The sequence below is a fragment of the Carlito syrichta genome, unplaced genomic scaffold (assembly GCF_000164805.1).
Source record: "Carlito syrichta isolate Samal-C Ts95f unplaced genomic scaffold, Tarsius_syrichta-2.0.1 Scaffold301935, whole genome shotgun sequence".
Classification (NCBI taxonomy): Eukaryota; Metazoa; Chordata; class Mammalia; order Primates; family Tarsiidae; genus Carlito; species Carlito syrichta.
This window is the reverse complement of record NW_007246031.1, coordinates 136,200-157,316: the sequence shown is the minus strand read 5'-3', so window position 1 is coordinate 157,316 and position 21,117 is coordinate 136,200. Positions and strand designations below refer to the sequence as shown.

Sequence of the window (21,117 nt, the reverse complement as noted above, 5' to 3'; positions counted from 1 at the left end):
GAGGAGATGATTCTTAACTAAGCATAAAAACCTGAGTAAATTACTAGAGCAACAAGAGAAAGGTGAGAAAAGGCATTTCAGGCAGAGGAACACCTAAAGACAAGGCCAGATAACTGGTTGGTTAGGGCAACTTCAGTAGTCGGGTTTGACTAGAGTAAAATATCAGATAAGCCCAGAGAAAGGAGAGGGTAGAGAGATTGAGGTCATATAATTTTAAGAATTATACGTAACTGGAGATTTTCAATGAAATCTAGTTGATTAAACTTTTCCCTTCTGATCTCTTATATAATGCCTAAGCTAAGAAAATCCTTCCTGACCCAGAGATTTGATGCTTACCTTTATTAGAAGATAGTTTCCATTTTTAATACTTTGATTTTGTTTTACTTTACATTTAACTAATTAATTGAGTTGACTTCAGTAAATAATGGTAAGCCTTATTTGGATTTTTTTTCTGTTTTAATGTTTATCACATCTGTGGTTCATTAAGCTTCTTTCTGTAACCTTATTTTGCTAATCGGTAAAAACAGGGAGTGCTGAATATCTAACAGAGAGTATATATTTTCAGTGGGACAATGCTAAAGAAACAAAAGGAATGTCATTGGAGTTTTCAGTTTCAATACTTAAACATAAAAAATGAGCCGTGCCCAACACTACAAGTACAGACTTACAGCCAAATGGCTCTCAGAGTACCACAGATACTTTGTATTCATAGATTGCAAATTTTTGAGGAGTCAACTGTCTTCTCACAGTCAGTAATTTATTCTCATGACAACTGAAGAAGGGAGGAGGAGTAGTAGTATGTCACTGCCTGTTTAATTTGTTTACTCCTACCAGGAATCAGGTGGAGTCAGGTTTCCTCCACTGATGCAAGCTAGAGTGGGGTTGGCATCTCTGCTGTACGGACCAGACACTGAGGCGGTTGACAACTGAGAACTACGATTGGTTAGAAAGGCACAAGTAACCTGAGTAGATGGACCCTGGAGTTTTCTATTGTTACTTCACGCATTCTAAAGACCTGTCTACCAATTGCAGGGCTCCTTACTGGAAAAACCATCTGCTGGAGAGTGCCAAGAGTCCCTAGTAACGCTCTGCGGTTTTTGAAATCTGAGGTGGAAAGACTATAGTCTGCCTAGTGGAGGAGAGTGCCCTATGTCTCAGAAAGAGCAGGCTCTCAGGATGGACATCTCACACTCTAAAGGACCCTTAGATAAGCAAAATGGAGAACTGAACAACCCAGAAGAGGAGGTGGAGTTTAAGGAACTAGATGGTCTGAGGGAAGCCTTAGCAAATCTCCGAGGACTGTCAGAGGAGGAGAAAGGTGAGAAGGCAATGCTTCGCTCACGCATCCAAGAGCAGTCACAGCTCATCTGCATCCTGAAGCGGAGGTCGGATGAGGCCCTTGAGCGCTGCCAGATCCTGGAGCTGCTCAATGCAGAGCTGGAGGAGAAGAGGATGCAGGAGGCTGAGAAGCTCAAGGCCCAATGTGAGCATGCCCAGAAGTTAGAGGAGCGCTTCCTAACCCTAGCAGCCAACCACGAGTTGATGATCCACTTCAAGGATGAACACAAGTGTCAGAACGTAAAGCTGAGGGAGGAGAATGAGAAGCTGAGGTTGGAGAACAGCAGCCTCTTCAGCCAGGCCCTGAAGGATGGGGAAGCCAAAGTTTTGCAGCTTACCGCCCAGAGTGAGGCCCTCACCAGGGAGCTGGAGACTCTGCAACAGAGGTGTGCTCAGGATTCCTGCCAGGCACTGGCCCGCGAGCGGGAGCTGCTGGAGCTACAGAGTCAGCAGGCCTGCGCCCACGCCGAGGAGACAGAACAGTTGCGCAGTCAGCTGCAGAACCTCAAGCTGCAGCACCAGCAGGCGGTGGAGCAGATGGCGAAGGCCGAGGAGGCGCACAGCAACTTGAGCCAGGAGCTGCAGGCCAGGCTGCGGACCGTTACTGGGGAGAAAGAGGAGCTGCTGCAGCTGTCCATGGAAAGGGGCAAGGTGCTTCAGAACAAACAAGCAGAGATCCGCCAGCTAGAGGAAAAGTTGGAGGCAGCAGATGTGGCCAGGAGGCACGCGCTAGAGCGGTTTGAGCAAGAGGCAATGGCTGTGGACAGCAATTTGAGAGTCCGGGAGCTTCAGCATAAAGTGGAGGGAATCCAGAATGCCTATGACGAACTCAGACTGCAGTCTGAAGCTTTCAAAAAGCACAGCCTGGATCTTTTAAGCAAGGAGAGAGAACTCAACGTCAAACTTCGCCACCTCTTTCCGTAAAGAAGCTGCTGCTTTCTCTGGCTTCCAATTTAGAATGCAAATATTTGTGCCTTAGCAGTATGGCAAAAGTAAAGATGATATCCCATTTATTGTACTTTTAAGCGCAAAAGACAACTTAAAAGCTACTTTACTATGATATTCTTGTTGTTACTATTGTAAAACTAACACTAATTTTCCTTTCTACCACCTGGAATACACAAAATTTACCAGATTTCCTTCTGTGCCTTTGAAATCTTCCTAATTTGCTAGCAGTATATCCCCCCACTCCATTAACTTATGCATACTCAACCTTAGATATCTTTATATATCTTAAGATTTTAAGTTAGCGGCTTCTATGATCTAAGTGAATCTAAAGTGGCAATGAGATGTGGTAATGTAAAAAAAACTAATACAACTAACCATTGTAGATAGGTAGGCTTATAGTCTCCCTTTATTTTGTATTAGCTTGGAAAACAAAGATTGAGAGCATTAAGTTCTTTAACAAAGTAGGCCAACTTTATAAGATACAAATAAGTTATATCAACCAATTTTTATTTTTCCTGCAAGTTTGCATCACATTTCATTTTCTTGGTTTTTCTCCTTAAAGGTAGATGTGCAAGAATGCAAATATCAGTAGTTACATTTAATATTGCACAATATGCTAATAAACAAAAGCCTCAATTTAGCATAACAAGACATAACAGACTGTGTATGACCCATACAGTAACGTGTAGCAGTTGTTTTTCATTTCTATGGGCTTTTTTCGTAACTAACTTAAAAAAAAAATCTAAGCTGAATGTGTATATACATACTTACAGCATTTTGTAGTAATATCTAAATTTTGCAAGAAAAGTTATAAAAACATGATAGTTATATATATTTATTTAAAGCTCTTAAAGAAGTAAAGTTCTTAAAGATAGTTATAAAAGTATACTTTATATTTTCTTATTTCCCTATATTTAGTTATTGATATATAAAGATTATAATAAATGCCTCCCAAAATAGATTTTATTTTTCTCACCCATTTGCTGCCAAGACCGCCAAGAGTTACATAATGAATTGGATTTACTAAAAATTATTACTTGGTGCCCCCCCCTTTTTTTGAGTTGGAGTCTCACTCTGTTGCTCAGGTTGAAGTGCAGTGGCACAATCATGGCCACCAGTGTCGACCTGCTGGGCTCCAGCAATCCTTCTTCCTCATTCTTCCTAATAGCTGGAACTACAGGAATGCGCTTCCATGCCTGGTTCATTTTTTACTTATTGTATAGATGAAGTCTTACCAAGTAGCCCGGGCTGGTTTCGAACCCGCGGGCTCAGGCAATCTATTTGTCTCGGCCTCCCAAAGGGCTGGGATTACAGGCTGAATCACTGAGCCTGTCCTTGATGCCTTTTTAATAAACCATTTCCAAGCAAGTATTACCTTACTTCAGGTAATTTTTAAGCCCATTAAATACAAATTTTTCTCATCAAAATAGAAATCATGCCGCCAGTTTTAAAGGAATATTTATTTCCCCTTACAGGTTATCAAGAATCAGAATACAGGAGCTAATTTAATCATGGTTACCCATTATTGAGTGCATAGTATTTATCAGTGCGCTGAAGCAATGTGAATTGTCTTATTTTAATCCTTAAGACTATTCAAGAAGGAAATCATATTCATTTTCATTTTAAAGAATAATTACTGTGTTTCAGTAATTTGCTTAAGGCCACTTGGTCTCTGGCGGAGCAGGGATTTTGATGACTACTCCACACTGAAAGATAATTTTTTACTTCTAGTACTAGGTCCTGGGGTAGGCACTGAGAATAAACATCAAAAAAGAAGCACGCTTCCGGCCCTGGAGAAGCCCCCACGCAGTCTAGTCTAGGTCACAGGAGGAAACACACACACACACACACACACACACACACACACACACACACACACGCAGCATCTAACTCCGCCTAGGGCTAAGGGTTGGGATGGCAGGGCGGACTCACAGGGATGACTAAGACGGGAGCAGAATTTCTTCAGGTGGAGAAAAGGGAGAAGGAGTGAGAGAACGTCGTGCAGAAGGCATAGAGATATTTTAACAAGCCCAGAATACTTTAGGAAATCAAAGTAGTAGAAGCGGTGCAGAGAAGCGTATTTACAGATAAAGCTGGAAGAGTCGACTGAAGCCGGAATATAGGGGTCTGGGAAGCCAGGCTGGCCCGTTACATGGGGTGTAGGAGACGCGAGAGGAAGGGCAAACGTGCAAATAGAAACCACCGACTCAGTTCTACTACTCTTCTCACCCATGTTCGGACGACTTGGCGAGGGGCCTGGTGCGCATGCGTGCCGACAGCGTCCCTCCTCCCTTTCCCTCCCACAAGCTGTGCGTCCCAGCTCCGCCCACCCACCTAGTGCTGCCTGCCGTTGGTGGTCCTAGGGCTCCAGTTTTGCTCTCACCTTGCGGGGAGTTCTCTGGGCAGAGGCCGGGCGGTTCTGGAAGCGGACTGAGAGTCATTTGGGTAGGAATCCCGGGGTCTCGGGTTCTGGAGTGTGGTCTAGAAGGGAACTTGACTCCGAGGACTCCTCGCTTGGTGGGAAGGGGTGCGTCCGGAGGACGGCGCGGGTGGGTCGGGTAGGGGCGCTTGTCCCCTAATATTTGGGCGTAAGGGCAGAGGCTCGATTGCCCCGGTCTAAGGACGGTTCGTGCCCAGCTACGCTAAGGAGTTTGTATAAGATTGATCCGTATTTGCTGTTTTGTAAACCTAAATGCTCGGTTGTGGGCCATTTTATAAGGTTCATTATAATACCTTTTGAAAGATTTTTAAAAGGAAAGTGGGAAATGAGAATAGAAGGCCAAGACTGATGCATGGAACGACTGAGGAAGAGCCCACGACACAAGGAGGAATATGCATCTACACGTGCAAAATGCTTTTCATTTCATCCTCATAACAACTCTTCAAGCGAGGTTCACTTATCGCTATTTTACAGATGAAGAAAGTGAGACTCTGAGAGGCTTCCAAAGCCGGGAGGATATGTAGACTCAGGAATGAACCCAAGGCCCCAGGCAGGCTAGCTTCATGGCTGTGCCACCTACACAGGGCTCCCACACTTGGTTTAATGCTCACTATTGCTGTCTTGAGATTCTTAGTAATTGTTTTTAACAAGAAGCCCCACATTTTCAGTTTTGTGCTGGGTGCTCCAGTTAAGTAGCTGGGCCTGCTCTAAAACTCGTGCTTTCTCTCCTTATGCAGACCACCTTCTAAACAGCCATACAAAGCATTGTTTTTGTTTTGTTTTTGTGTTCCATGGCAGTTTGTGTTTTACTCTCTTAGTGGTTATCTTGTATTTAGTCTGTGACCCAGAGCTACAACAAGGGATGAGCAACCAATTTATCTATTGTGGTATGCTGCTCCATAAAGTGATGCTTATCACTGGAACAAATTGACCCTCTTCAAACTACTGCCTTTGAGGTGAAATAAAAAACAAAACAAAACAAAATAAAAACCTCATTTCCAAAGCAGACCTATATATATTCCTGGTGATTTTTTTTTTCAATATCCACAAGCAGTAGCCCAAAAATAAAAATCAGCAGAACAGGGATCTCAAAACCAAGTATGTGTGAGTAGGTCTGTGTAGCTGATAACTGTGAACTTTTGTGTTACCTGAATTATAGGCCCTTCAGTGTGCCTCTACGGAACTTGTCTGGTTCCAAAAAATTGTGAAAGACAGCTTGAAAGGAGAACTACAGGAACAGTAAAATGATTGATGTTTTCAGAATATGGACTCTGCTTCAGTTAGTGAAAATGAATCCCAGGTAATTTGTTTCTAGTAAACAAAGTATTAGTAGAAAAATCTGACTCCCCAACTCCATATGTTAAACAATTACTTAACATTTTTGAAAGAGTACCTGCCCAGGTGCTTGCTGTTCTACCCAGCCCTTGCATTCTTAGATACCTGTGCAGTCGCTGTGACTGGGTTAGGGCAGGGATGATTCTGTTCCCCAGTCTGGCAAGACCAAGAGAACTGAGCAGACATTTGCGATACCGCCTCTTGGCACACAAATAAAGAGGGCCATGACTCTAACTGCTCTCCCACAAGCCTCCCCTGCTCTAGACAAGCTCGCTAGACAGATTCCAGTGTCATTGTCTTCCAGTGTCATTGACCAAAATTGGGTCATATGCAAATACCTCAGCCAAGCATCTTCATAGGGCATGTTGCCACCATGATTGATTAAGACTAATCAGATTCTACCTCAGATGGGAATGAAGCCAGTCTATGCCACATAGTGGAGGGGACTACCTGACAAAGGCAGGACCATGCCAGCAGAAATAAAGGGGGATGGATGTTGGGTCGACCATCAACAATGTCTGCTGTGCTACATCTGTTTAGATTGCCAGAGCCTTATCAGGCATGTAGTCTTTTTTATCTTTAATCAAAAAGTTGTTGGGATATGGGGAAGTGGCCAAGAATAAGCTTTTTTGACCATTATCTTCAAAAAAGCTGAATGTTATTTTCCAAACACTCAAAACATCTTAAGGACCTAGGGCTGTGTACTGGTGAGTCTCCCTATTTGATATTGTTCTCTCCAAAGTCTTTTCTTCTTGAGTTGGGCTCTCACTCTGTCACCCAGGCTGGAGTGCAGTGTCACGGTCACAGCTCACTACAGCCATGACCTCCTGGGCTAAGGTGACCCTTCCGCCTCAGCCTCCTGAATAGCTCAGCATGTGCCACCACACCCAGCTTATTTATTTATTTATTTATTTTTGTAAAGACGAGTTCTCACTAAGTGGCCTAGGCTGGTCTGGAACTCCAGACTCAAAGCAGTCCTCCTGCCTCAGACTCCCAAAGAGCTGGGATTACAGGTGTGATCTACTGTGCCTGGCCTTTTCAGAGACTTCTATTTATCCCACCTGGAAAAAACTAATCCAAGAAAAAATTGTTCTTGGACAGATCTCCTTGTCATTCATTACACATTAAATTGATTGCAGTGTCCTCATAACCCCCTTACTCTGCAGTCCCAGAAAGAGACTCTTGCCTCAGCTACCTGCCAGACAGTCCTTATTTAGCGCTCTAATCTACTCTTATTATGTACTAGTCTAAAATAATCTTCCCTTTTGTATTTTAGGTTATTCATTATATCATTGTTTGTTATAGCAAAAGATTGGAAACAGCTTACATTCCATCAGTAAGGAAGAGGTTAAAGACTCCATGGGTCCTTCACACTTTGCAACACAATGCAACTGTGAAAAAAAGAAAAAAGAAGCTCTTTATATATTGATGTAAAACTATCTCCAAGATATATGGGGAAAAAACACAATAGGGTATTGAACAATATCTGTAGAATACTATCTTTTGTATAAGAGAGGAGTAGAGAAGAATTGTAATGAAAATGCATTTATTTCCATCTATATAATAAATATTGAAGAAAACTAATAAAAGTGGTTATTACTAGTGTGGAGTATAGTGAATGAGGTGGTTAGGGATAGGAGTAGGAAGGCAACTTTTTAATTTGTATCATTTTATATCATTTGACTTTTAAACCTTGTGAATATATTACCGCGTTAAAAGATAGTAAAATTAAAAGCAAAAATGAAAGAATCTTCTACCTATCTGTTTAACTCTTTAGTAAGCCCTATTTCTCTGTAGGTAACTGCAGGTTTTCCTTTCTCGAAGAACAGAGTAGGCAACACGTTTTAGATAAAGCCAAATATGGCCTGACAGATCTGGGTCAGGCCATTCAACTGGAAGCTGCTGCTTTCACAAATGTTCAACAACATATGGCTAATGACAAATCTTTTTCAACCCTAAAGAGTGCCTCCCAATGATTAGTATTTCTCTCTTAAATTTAAAGATTTTGGATGCTAGCTTCTTTCATGGATTTTCACATCTACATAAATCTTGGCTTTTTAGAGAGTGTATTTTCTCATATACGCAAGCTTTAGGCTTTGGATGTTCATTTTTGGATTTGCACCAACAGACAAACAAAAGATGGTAGAGGTAGAGCAGGCCAAGCCAATCTGATCTGTCAATCTTAATTGCTAATTTATTCATTTAATTTGTCTCATTAATTTAACAAAATTTATTAGAGTCTGTTATTGGCCAAACACTATGCTAAGTATGGGGATACAATGCAAGCAAGACCTTCACTGAATTTTCATCATGGTGGGTGAGAAAAATGCTGAAGAATAGGATAACATGGAAGTACGCAGCAGGGTCCCCGACCTAATATAGGAGAGATTAGGGACAGCTTTTTCTAGAAGTGAATTTTAGCTATTTGTAGAATGTGTAAGAATTGTCCAAGAGAAGAGGCAATCATTAGAGTACAGTAGTTCGGAAGCCTTCACAGCACCTCCTGTTCCTGGTTAAGAAAACTGCCTTTTTCAACAGCCGTACCATTCAGGGCTGCAGAATAAGCTGCTGCAAATAGACTCAAGAGATTCTCTGGCTAGATTAATCCCATTATGCTCACGTCCTTGTCAGAAGTCTGAGTCTTCATAATCTGACTCGATCTCTTCCACCTGCCATCCCACACACTCTCTTTCAATGGGCCCTTTGGAAACCCAGATCTATGATCAGCAAACTAATTGAAGTGTTAGTGCAGTAAGTTAAAGACTGCATTGGGTATCAGACTACATGAATCCAAATCCTAACTGTCACTTACTGGTGACCTCAAATAAGGACTAACTGGGTGGAAAGGAAACTAAAACGCTGAAATCTTCAGCAAGTAAGAGATGTGAGGAGGACATGATATGAGTTTCTCATTGGTGCAACCATACAAATAAAAAAATTATCAGATGCCTTTAGAAAATATTATCAATTGAATATTCTTAATGGAATATATTCCAAGGACAAATAGACCTGCAAACAAATCTTAGTAAATTTCATTCATTAGTCTTATTATTGGTTGTAACATTGGCATTAAGTTACAACTATTTTATGTATATATTTATATATAAGGTAAAGCAACACATGTTGCTAGAGACAAAAGCTGTTGAAATGCAGATATTTAAAAAGTTAAGTAAAAAAATTTAATGTTAAATTTGAATTGAAAATATCAGTCTAAACCCATGACAATTTAAAAAAATACATATTTCCTAGCTCTGTCAACTGAAAGGCCTAAAAGCAATGATAAGTCAGTGCAATGAACATCGTTATGGTCTGCTTGTGGCCTCCAAATACTATTTTCCAATAAACTGAAGAAGGGCTCCTTGGAGCAGAGACAAATTTCAGGTCTGGAGTAGGGAAAGTATAAGAGAAACCTGACACATCTTATTATGTCAGAAAGCAATTAAACTATCAAAGACTAGGGTTCTATCAAGAAGACAAGAGAGCTACATTGGAGGAGCTTTCAGTAGCCAAAGATGACTAATTGGAGCATCAAAAATATAACCACAATTGAGTGAAACACATTGAATATTTTAAAATCTATGAATTCATTATGAAAACCCCACCCAAAGAAAGCTAAACAAAACAAAACACACAAAACTCATTGACCACTAATTCTTTACTCTGAAAATTGGCTGTTAAAGGGGATTAATTGAACATTTATTCTACCTTTGCTGTTCCCGGTATTTCAGGATAACAAAATGACTTGTAAGTAATGGAATAAAGTTGCTTTTCACAGAAGAATTCCAGATAATAAAAGTAAAGAAACAAGTGACTTAAAAATCATTACTTTGTAACCTCTACTGAAATAATTTATGTAGGCATCAATCATCATTATATGAAATCATTAGGAGAAAGGTTAATGGAGAATTTTGTACTGTGGGAATTAGACTGTCAACATTTGAAAATATTGATCAATTTTAGTACCACTAAAAACTGAACAGCTATATATTCACCTCCTGATGTGATGCAGTATTCAGAGCATCACCTCATAGGATGTATTCTTGCCAAAAATATTAAACCTTAAGGTAACTGAGCCCTAAGAACTAACTTCCTGCTTACAAAACATATGGGGTTAGTGGGAAAAGTAAAATAACACCACAAAGCAAACAGACAAATCTAGAATATGGAACATTCAATAGGACAATTGACCTGGTTTCAAACAAATGGCATTGGAGAAAGGGGGTGGGGCATTGCTGTCCTAGATTAAAAGGAACTTAAAAGACATAACAACCAACTGGAATGTATAGAATTCTTTGGATCTTGATTAAGTCACATCATCTGTAGATACACATTTTTGAGACAACTGAATATAGACTAAGTTTAAATGATATCAAAAACTCCATAATAATTTTATTAGTTGTAATAAGACATTGTGGTTATAGAAAAAAAATGACCTTATAGTTAAGGATGTACACTGACATGTGTAGGGATGAAATTACATGGTGTTTGGGATTTACTTTAAAGTATTTCAGCCAAAAAAAAAAGGGGGGGGGGGAATGAAGCAAGTGTGGCAAAATCTTGATAACTCTTAAATCTGGATGATAGGTATATAAAGATTCTGTATACTACTGTCTCCACCTTTGTGTAAGAGTAAACATTTTTATTATTTATGAAATTAAAGTTTTAAAAGGACTGAGGTTTCTGAGGGAAAGAGGAAGAGAAGCAATTTGGAATTGGCAGTGAGAAGTAAGAGCACCAAAGCCAAGTTCTGGCTCTGAGGTGCCCATTGGGATGAGACATGAAACAATTTCCACTTGAGAAATATAGTCGTTGCTATCAGAACACGAAAAGCTCTGCTCTCACCTTCCAAATTGCTCGTGTTCAAACTTCTTCTGTACCTGTTCTCCTTTCCCCCCTCCAACGCAGCGATTCTCAACTTCAGTGGCAGTAGCTGTGAGGTTTGATTAGTTGGGAGGTATAACAGCAATTTTTCACTATTTTAGTTGGTTACAAATGCTGGTCACTTTAAAATAAAATTAAACAGATTCCTGATTTGTCCACAGTTGTATAACTCTCATTCACTTGCATTCAGAAATGATTTCCTGAGAAGGAGATAAAGAAATGAAACTAAAGCTAGCACACTGGGAATTGCACATAATCCATGCAAATATGTATGTAGCACTTACAAACATAATCCAACAGTGCCCTAGACATCGTTCTGAATCAGGTTTGTCACCCAGTTCTTCAAATTTTGTTCAGTCATAATGTCCCCTCATAGTCTCACTACCCCTTACAAATTATACTTCATGGTACAAACAAGCAAATGAGCACGCTGGTTTCTGAACTACAGGCATACCTTGTTTTACTGTGTTTCACTTTATTGTGCTATACAGATATGGTGTTTTTTACAAACTGAAGGTTTGTGGCAACCCTAAGATAAACAGTTTTTTTGGCACGATTTTTCCAACAGCATGTGCTCAGTTTGTGCCCCTGAGATTTGATAATTCTTGCAATATTTAAGACTTTTTCATTATTAGTATATCTGTTATGGTGATCTGTGTTCAATGATCTTTGATGTTACTATTGTAATCATTTTTGGGTGCCATGAACTGCACTCATATAAGATTGCAGACTTAACCAATTATTTGTGTGTTTTGATTGCCCCACCAAAAGGCTGTTTCCTAGTGGCTCACCCTCTCCTTGGGCCTCCCTCTTCCCTGAGACAAAACAATATTAAATCAGGCCAGTTAATAACCTGACAATGACCTCTAAGTGTTCAATTGAAGGGAAGAGTTGAAAAACTTTCACTTCAAATCAAAAGCTAGAAAAGATTGAACTTATGAGGAAGGCATATTAAAAGCCACAATAGGGCAAAAGCTAGGTCTTTTGTACTAAACAGTAACTAAGTTGTAAATGCAAAGGAAAAGTTCTTGAAGGAAATTAAAAGGGCTTCTCTAGTGAACACATAAACGATGAGAAAGTAAGACAGCCTTATTGTTGACATGGAGAAAGCTGTAGTGATCTGGATAGAAGATCACACCAGCTACAACATTTCCTTAAACCAAAACCTAATCCAGAACAAGTCCCTAACTCTTTTCAATTCTTTGAAGGATGAAGGAGATGAGGAAGCTGCAGAAGCAAAGTTGGTGCTAGAAGTTGGAGAAACTGGCTCAAGTATCCAGATCTAGCTGAGATCATTGATGAAGGTGTCTACACTAAACAGCAGATTTTTCAATGTAGACAAAACATCCTTTTATTGGAAGAAGATCCCATCTAAGGCTTTCATAGCTAGAGAGAAGAATTCAGTGTCTGGCTTCAAACTTTAAAGGATAGGCTGACTCTCTTCTTAGGGGCTAATACAGCTGGTGACTTTAAGTTGAAGCCAGTTCTCTTTTATCATTTCAAAAATCCTAGGGCCCTTAAGAATTATGCTGAATCTACTCTGCCTGTGCTCTACAAGGGGAACAATAAATCCTGAATGGTAGCACATCTGTTTACAATGTGGTTTACTGACTATTTTAAGCCCACTGTAGAGAACTACTGTCCAGAAAAATGACTTCTTTCGAAATTTCACTGCTTATTGACAATATAGCTGGCCCACAAAATCTGATGAAGATATGCAGAGATTAATGTTATTTCCATGCCTAATAACACAACATCCATTCTGTAGCCCATGGATCTAAGAGTAATTTCAACCTTCAAATGCTATTATTTAAGAAATATATTTTATAATACTATTGATCTGGCATGACCAGGCATAAATAGTGATTCCTCTGATGGATTTAAGCAAAGTAAAATGAAAACCTTCTGGAAAGGATTTACCATTCTAAATGCCATGAAGAACACCTGTGATTCATAGGGGAAGGTCAAAATATCAACATTAACAGAAATTTGGAAGAAGTTGATTCTAACCCTTATGGATGACTTTGAAAGATTCAAGTTTTCAGTGGAAGAAATAACTTCACAATGGGTGGAAATAGCAAGACAGAATTAGAACTGGAGTCTGAAGATGTGACTGAATTGCTGCAATCTCATGATAAAACATAAATGGATGAGGAGTTGCTTCTTACGGATGAACAAAAAAAGTAGTATCTTGAGATGGAATCTATTTCTGATGAAGATGCCGTGATCATTTTTGAAATGACAACAAATGATTAAGAATATTTCATAAACTTAGTTGAGAAAACAGCAGCAGAGTTTGAGAGGATTGACTCCAATTTTGAAAGAAGTTCTCCTGTGGGTAAAATGCTATCAAACAGCATTGAATACCATAGAGAAATTTTCCATGAAAGAAAGTGCCAACTGATGCAGCACTCTTCATTGTTGTCAAATTTTAAGAAATGCTACAATCACTACAAAATTCAGAAACGACTACTCTGATCAGTCAGCAGCCACCAGCACTGAGGCAAGACCCCTCACCAACTGAAAGATTATGATTTACTGAAAACTCAGATGGTTGTTAGCATTTTTATTTATTTTTTGTTTTTTTTTTTTGAGTTGGAGTCTCACTCTGTCGCCCAGACTGGAGTGCAGTGGCCGCTCCCGGCCATAGCAGCCTCGACCTGCTGGGCTCCGGTGATCCTTCCACCTCAGCCTTCCAAGTAGCCGGAATTACAGGCATGCGCTACCATGCCCGACTGATTTTTTGATTTATTGTAGAGATGAGGTCTCGCTGCCCAGGCGGGTCTCGAACCCCGCGGGCTCAGGCAATCCACTAACCTCAGCCTCCCAAAGGCGCAGGATTACAGGCTGAGCCACCGAACCCGGCCGTTGTTAGCATTTTTAAGCTATCAAGTATTTTACGTTGAGGTATGTAGCTTGTGTTTTTTTAGACACTTTATAAGTTTTGGGTAACTTATTAGGTCGCAGTAGATAATTAATAGTTGGGGACGAGAGTTTTGGCAGCAGCAGCAGTTTTTCTGATCCCTGGATCACAGTCAAAGCAGAGTGTTCTTGAAGCCAACACTGTTGTACCACTTTTGCAATTGGGTCAGAGATAGCAGCTACCAATTGAGTCTATTTGGCATCATTGTATACTGAGAGTGATTCTTGATTACCCAGATGATGCCCACTCCCCCAGTCTTTTCGATGACTTTGTAAGCACTTAATTCCCTGTATTAAATTTCCTCCTGCCTAAAATAGCTGAATCGGTTTCTATTTCCTGCAGTTGAGCAGTGAACGACACAGTCTATGTTGAGCTAGACTCTCAGTATGTTTAGTCAGTCTCTTCTCATCTACTTCAATAATTTTTCCATACGGCTGCCATAGCAAAGTAGTACCAAAAACTCTGGTTTAAAATAACAGAAATATACTGTCTCATGATTCTGGAGACTATACATCCAAAGGTATTGGCCAGGTCTTGCTCTCTCTAATGGCTTTGGGGGGAGAATGTATCATTACCTCTTCCAGCTTCTAGTGTTTGCTGGCAGCTCTTGGAGTTCCATGATTGGTAGGTGCATGACTCTAGTCACATGGCCGCCCTCTGCCTATGTAACTTCAAGTTGTCTTCCCTCTGTGTTTGTCTCTGTGTGCAAATTTTCTCTTTTTATGAGAACAAAAATCATACTGGATTAGGAATCACCCTAATAAGCTCATTTTAACTTCATTACTTCTGTAAAAACTCTATTTTCAAAGAAGGTCACATTCTGAGGTACTGAAGATTAGGACTTCAACATATAATTTTGGGGTACACATTTAATCTATGACAATTCATTTCCTCTTCCCCACTCTCGGCTGACAACTTCTTCTTCTAATCTGTCAGTATATCGGCATTATCAGACATTGTTGCCCCAACTGAAAATTTTACGTACGCATGTCTCAGAGAAAGAGGTGACATTCTTTTCTATGGCTGGAAAATCTATGGTTAAAGAATTTAAGATATTGTGGGGGGGGGGCAGATAAACACACTAAGAGAAAACAATGCTAAATGGAGAAAATATCAATGAACCTCTACATGTCTTAAATTAATTTTCATTTTGTATTACATGCTTGTTAGAAACACTCAGGATTTTTCTTCAGACTTCAAATGAAATGCTTGTTTATGTATAAATAGATTATTCATCAGCTGCAGATAACGTGTGTTAAGACATCTCATATGATTTCTCTTCTTAATCACTATGCTCCAACCTTTTGTCTTCATTTCTCAACACACTATTCAGGTTTCAGCTTAAATCTTATCTCCTCAGAGAATCTTTCCTTGGCTATTCAATCTAAAATAGCCATAGATCTATTTTTAATTGCATGACTTTTACAATCTTTTGCATAACATTTTTATAAGTTAAAACTTTATTGCTTTGTTGTTAATTTTCTTTTCCCAGTAAAATGTTGGCTTCCTGAGAACTTTATCGACTTTGTTCATCATTATATATCCACAATGCTTATAACAAGATCTAGCTCAAAGTACACCCTGGGTGTGTTTTGTGTGTGTGTGCGTGTGTGTGTGTGTGTGTGTGTGTGTGTGTAGAAACTGAATACAAGATTTTTTCTCTAGGTTTCCTCTTGCAAAAATAGATGCTTGTGGTGGATCAAGTTTCATAACCTTTATTTAGCTATGGGGAACTGAATTGATGTGTCTCAAACACTCTCCATATGCACGGGGTTATATAGTTATATATACAAAATTCTTACCTGTCTCTATTAGTTCCTTTCTTCCAAACACTTGGAGTGTAGTCTTTGGAAGTTCTACCTCATGCTGCAGGTCATTAATGTTGTTAAAACCTCCATGTAAAATGTAAATAGGAGCAATCAATCTTGTAAAAATACCCATCTCAAATCAATGGCTAGCCAGTAGAGGCATTCCTGTTAAAGTCAGGAATAAGACAAGAAAGTTGGCTATAGACACTATTATTTAACATCAATCTGGAAGTGCTATTTTATTACCAGTCAAGAAAATAAAATAAATAATAAAGTAATAAAATTGTTGTATATAGTTTATCAAAAATTGAGTAAATAAGCTGAAAATAAAAATTATTAAGTTTGGCGAGGTAGGCAGTTAAAAATTTAACAAAAAAAATCTATTTCCTGTATAGCAACAATAATCATTTAGAAGTTGAAAGGAGGCAATAGTCTATTCCAGTAGCAAAATTTACACAAAAACTGAGAAAAAGAAATGAATAAATTTTGTGCAATTTCTGTGAAAATTGTAACTTTTTTTGAACTTGAAAAATTACCTAAATTTATATGGAGAAATAAATATTTAAGTTGAGCTAGAAAACTAAGAAAGTAAAAGTAACAAAAAGGGACTTGTCATGTGAGATATTAAAATGCATTATAAAATCTAATAAAAAGTGGAATAATTTTGCTTTCAGAATTGCTAGACAGATCAAAGAGATAGAAGAAAAAGTCCGCAAATAGATACAAGTGTATGTAAGAATTTAATATATGGCATAAGTCAGTGGGGTAGTCAGGCCCAGCGTGGACATGTTTGAGGAAATAACATCAGAGGATGTAGATAGTATACACCAACATTTTAATAACAGTTGTTTCAGGTTAGATTGTAAGTATGATCTTTCTAATTATTCACTTCTACACGATCTAAATCTTTTCCAATGATTGTTATAACCAAAACACACATACACACACACACAAAACAGCTGTGAGGAAGGAGAGTGTGAAGAGAATGAGGAAAGGAAAAAGGAGGAAGGGTGAAAGAAGAAACAGCCATTTTCTGGAAGGTTTACTCTTGCTTCAGGTGCTTGTTTTTCTTCTGAGGCTTCATTTTATTTTATTTTTTTATTATATTTTTATTCTTTATTTTTTTGAGTTGGAGTCTCACTCTGTTGCCCAGTCTGGAGTTCAGTGGCCTGCTCGTGGCCACTGTAGCCTTGACCTGCTGGGCTCAGGCGATCCTTTCGCCTCAGCCTTCCAAGTATCTAGAACTACAGGTGCATGCCACCATGCCCAGCTAACTTTTTTATTTCTTTATTGCAGAGACGAGGTATCGCCAAGTTGCCCAGGCTAGTCTCAAACCCCTGAGCTCAGGCAATCCTCTAGCCTTGGTCTCCCAAAGTACTGGGATTACAGGCTTGAGCCACCTCGCCCAGCCTTAAGTGAGGCTACATTTTAAAAGCTTTCTTCTTTTTCAATTTTCTGCTTTCCTTTTAATCCGTCGGAGACTTAAACCATGTATATTTGAACCAACATGTGATAACTTAGAAAAAATATAATAAATTAATCCATAAATGTTGAATTTTGCCTAAGGAGAAAATGTAGTTGATTGGGATTACACCTGTACTCAAGGCAAGCCAGAGTATATATGAAGGTGGACCCCCAAAAACCCGGAATTTATTTATTAAAAAGTTATGTATTCTTACATGTTTAAACGTCAATCATCTTCAAAGTGCCGTTTGATGAAATGCACCAATTGAGATGCTTTTTTAACTGCTCCAGTTGTTGAACTTGTCAATTTTGATGACTTTTAGTGCTATTTTGGTTTCACCTCTTGCACACGGGCAAAACGTTTCCCTTTGAGGACTTTTTTTAATCCAGGGAAACTAAAAAAAAGTTGTTCATGGTGAGATCTGGTGAATAGGGAGGGTGGGGCATGGGGGTCATGCCATTTTTGGTCAAACCCTGCTGAACACTCATCATGGTGTGGGCAGATGCATTGTCATGGTAGAAGAACCAGTCATCTGTTTGCAACAACTTGGGATGTTTCTCCTACAAAACACGATGCAACCTTCTCAAAACTTCCAGATAAAAACTTGGTTGACCATTTGATCCGGAGGAACAAATTCCAGGTATATTACAAGGGGCCCACTCATCCACGATGGGGGGGTGTGTGGCCCCTTGTATATCACTTTGAACTGTGTGCCATTCTACTTTAGCAAAACCTTTCCTGATGGGAAGGTTAAGAAAGACATGGAGTCCTTTTATTATTCTAGATACCATAAGTCATGCTTTTTTTTGTACCTTACAGAATTGTTTTTATTCAGTTGAGCTTTAGTGTTATGCCTTCAGCCAAAACTGCAGACATTCATTCACATAATGTTTGTTGAAGCCTATGCTGTGCCAAGCACGTTTATCAATATTTGAGACCTATCAGTGTCCAGCTTTCTGGCAACTTGCTTTCTAGCTCCAAGATATAGTCACATGAAAGATAGCTTGTTAAGGCTATTGGCTACATTATTTAGTATCCCATAGAGAAGTTTCTTTGAAACTCAAGAACTAGAAAAATGCTTAAAAAATTCACATGTTTACTTTACTCGTGACCAAACAAAGGAATTTCCCCCCACCCCTTTTTTTTGTTTGTTTGTGCTGCCAGGAAACTTAATCTATGTTTACGCTAATTTGAATGACTCTGTAAGATATTGCTTCCACCAAATTCCAGTACTAACCTTTCCTCCGTTTGGAACTTATCTTCCTAGTTCCCCTATACTTTCATTGACTTTGCTTTTTAAAAATTCAGATTGTCTTGTTTTACTGTATTCTAATATATTTTGTAGAGTGCTTCAAATATCAAATCCGTTGTGGTTGTCAACCTAAATACCAAAGGAGAGAAAGAAAAGATGTGTATTTGGGAACAGAGTATTGCAACAGGAGTACGCATGCTATAGTAAACTATGTGCTTATTCAAGAAGACGACAAAGGTTTTTAAAGAAAAAAAATGATGAGGCTTACATAATTGTTTTGAAATAATTATCCTTGGCTGGCCTTGGTGGCTCAGCCTGTAATTCCAGCACTTTGGGAGTCCGAGGTGAGTGGATTGCCTGAGCCCGCGGGTTCAAGACCAGCCCGGGCAACTTGGTGAGACCTTGTTTCTACAATAAATACAAAAATTAGCCAGGCGTAGTAGCACGTGCCTATAGTTCCAGCTACTTGAACTGAGGCAGAAGTTTCACCTAAACCTAAAAAGGCTGAGGCAGAAGTTTCACCTGAACCTAGCAGGTCGAGGCTATAGTGGCTATGAGCATGCCACTGCACTCCAGCTTGGGTGACAGAGTGAGACTCCAACTCAAAAAAAAAAAAAAAATACTTTTTGCAAGGACATCTGCCCAGCAACTGCTTGAACTTGTGTTACTGATCTTTGTAACCAAGGAGCAGCCTCGACCTGCTGGGCTCCGGTGATCCTTCCGCCTCAGCCTTCTGAGTAGCCAGAATTACAGGCGTGCTCTACCACGCCCCGCTAATTCTTTGATTTTATTGTAGAGATGAAGTCTCCCCTGCCCAGGTGGGTCTCGAGCCCGCGGGCTCAGGCAGTCCACTCACTTCAGCCTCCCAAAGGCGTGGGATTACAGGTTGAGCCACCGAGCCCGGCCTAGCAAAAGTATTTTTTGAATAAGGTTGTGATGGCTTACCGAGAGTGCGAAGCCACTTTTCGTCTTGTTCGTAAACCCTGACACAATGATGAGGAAGTGGAAGCTATGTTTTAGAGAAATGCATACTTTAGATAAAAATTAACTTTGCCAACTTTGTCTTCTCAGAAACAGACTTCCAGGTATCAGAGGTATCTCATACAGGCAATCAAGTTTGCCTAGAGTAAAGGGAATTTATAAGGCCTAAGACATCATGCATTGGGCAAGGATTGTAGAAGTCTGTAATTACAAGCTGTGATCACTCAGAGGAAGAACACCCTCCATTAGCTATAAGGAATGTCGTTTGGGAAGGTGCAGGAGCACTGGAATCCTTGTCACAACCCTCTCTAGGGGCTGTGATAATATGGACAGACATTAATGGGTCTCTGTGTCACAGGTTCTCCAAGACATTCGCAGTTGTTTGATAAGGAATCACAGCAGTCATGTCTACTTGATTGCAACATCTCCAGAGGACAGGATTTAAGCCAGGACTGGGGGAGGGGGCTACAGTGCCACACTCACCTAGAGTGTAGACCTGCTCTCAGTCTGTGGGGAGTGAACTTATCTTAAATAAATCTTTTCTTCTCTCACCTCTTTGTGTGTTGCAAATCTTTGCATTACTCAGATCTCTGGGTTGCCAGTGTGCACCTCCGGCTTGCCTGCTCCAGCAGTGCTCTGCCCCTCTCTCCATCCATCCATCCACCCTCACCCTATCTGTACCCTAACAATGGCCTTTGTGCAAGGTTATGGTTTTTGTAGTCTTTTGTAATAGTTTTTGTTTTCAGGGATACAAGCATGAGAACCCTCTCTTCATGGCCTTCCCTGACCTTTGTCAGAATTTTTGTTTGTTTCTTTGTTTTTGAACATTAATGACTCCATTTTGATTCTGATAACTTTCACAGGGGCTAAAGGAAAATGATTAAAAACAAAAAACAAACCATGAAGAAACAAACATCCAGAAAGCGGAGCATTCTTCAAGACAATTGACCTGGTTTCTTCTAAAACCCAATGTAAAGAAAACTTGAAAAGTGGAGGGAACTATCTTAGTTTGAGAAATGAAAAAAACAAAACAAAGAAAACCGTATAACAACCAAATGCAGTAATTGACTCATTGGATCCTGGCTCAAAAGAAAACATCTGCTTATAAAAGATCGAAGGAACTGAGGACTTTTTTTTTTTTTGGCAAGCAATGTTGTACACTATATTGTTTTGTGTTTTTAATTTTTTTAAATTGACAAATAATTGTGCCTATAAATGGAGTCTATAGTGATATTTCGATTCATATAGTGTACAGTGATCAGATCAGGGTAATTAGCATATCCGTTAGCTAACTGAGGATATCTTAATATGGCCCAGGAATTAGATAATATGAGTAAATTTTTGCTAATTTTCTCAGGATTTGATAATAGTATTATAATGAAAAACAATGTTCTTAGTTTGAGATGCATACTGAGGTATGAAGGGGTGTGGTGTCTTGTCTGCAGATTTGGGATGATTCAGCAAAATAAAATAAAATAAAATTACAGACATACATAGAAAAAGCAAATATGGCAGAATTGTTGAGTCTGAGTATCGGGTAGTACTATTGAGTTAGGGGAGATAAATCTGGAGTTTGTTATTATTTTTGGCGCTGTTACTATGACATCACTGAAAAGCTGGAATTACTTTCGCTCCAAAGCACCCTGAACTCTCGCGATACTACAGCCCGAAGGAGCGCGAAATGCGGTGGGAGGGGCTGGAGCGAAAACGACCGACTTCCGGCCAGGCCGTTGTCTGGGTGGCGCG

General features: G+C 39.6%; 1 protein-coding gene across 1 annotated transcript; it reads left to right on the top strand.

The window, feature by feature from the left end:
* Positions 1-998: 998 nt before the first annotated feature.
* CCDC89 (coiled-coil domain containing 89) lies at positions 999-2,473 on the top strand. The gene has a single exon (XM_008055724.1). It carries the CDS (start codon positions 1,150-1,152, stop codon positions 2,260-2,262), a length of 1,113 nt encoding a protein of 370 aa, XP_008053915.1. The 5' UTR covers positions 999-1,149; the 3' UTR covers positions 2,263-2,473.
* The last annotated feature ends 18,644 nt before the right edge of the window (positions 2,474-21,117 follow it).

Excerpts from the sequence above, each read along its gene's own strand:
- CCDC89 (XM_008055724.1), top strand. The coding sequence starts at position 1,150 with ATGTCTCAGAAAGAGCAGGCTCTCAGGATGGACATCTCACACTCTAAA.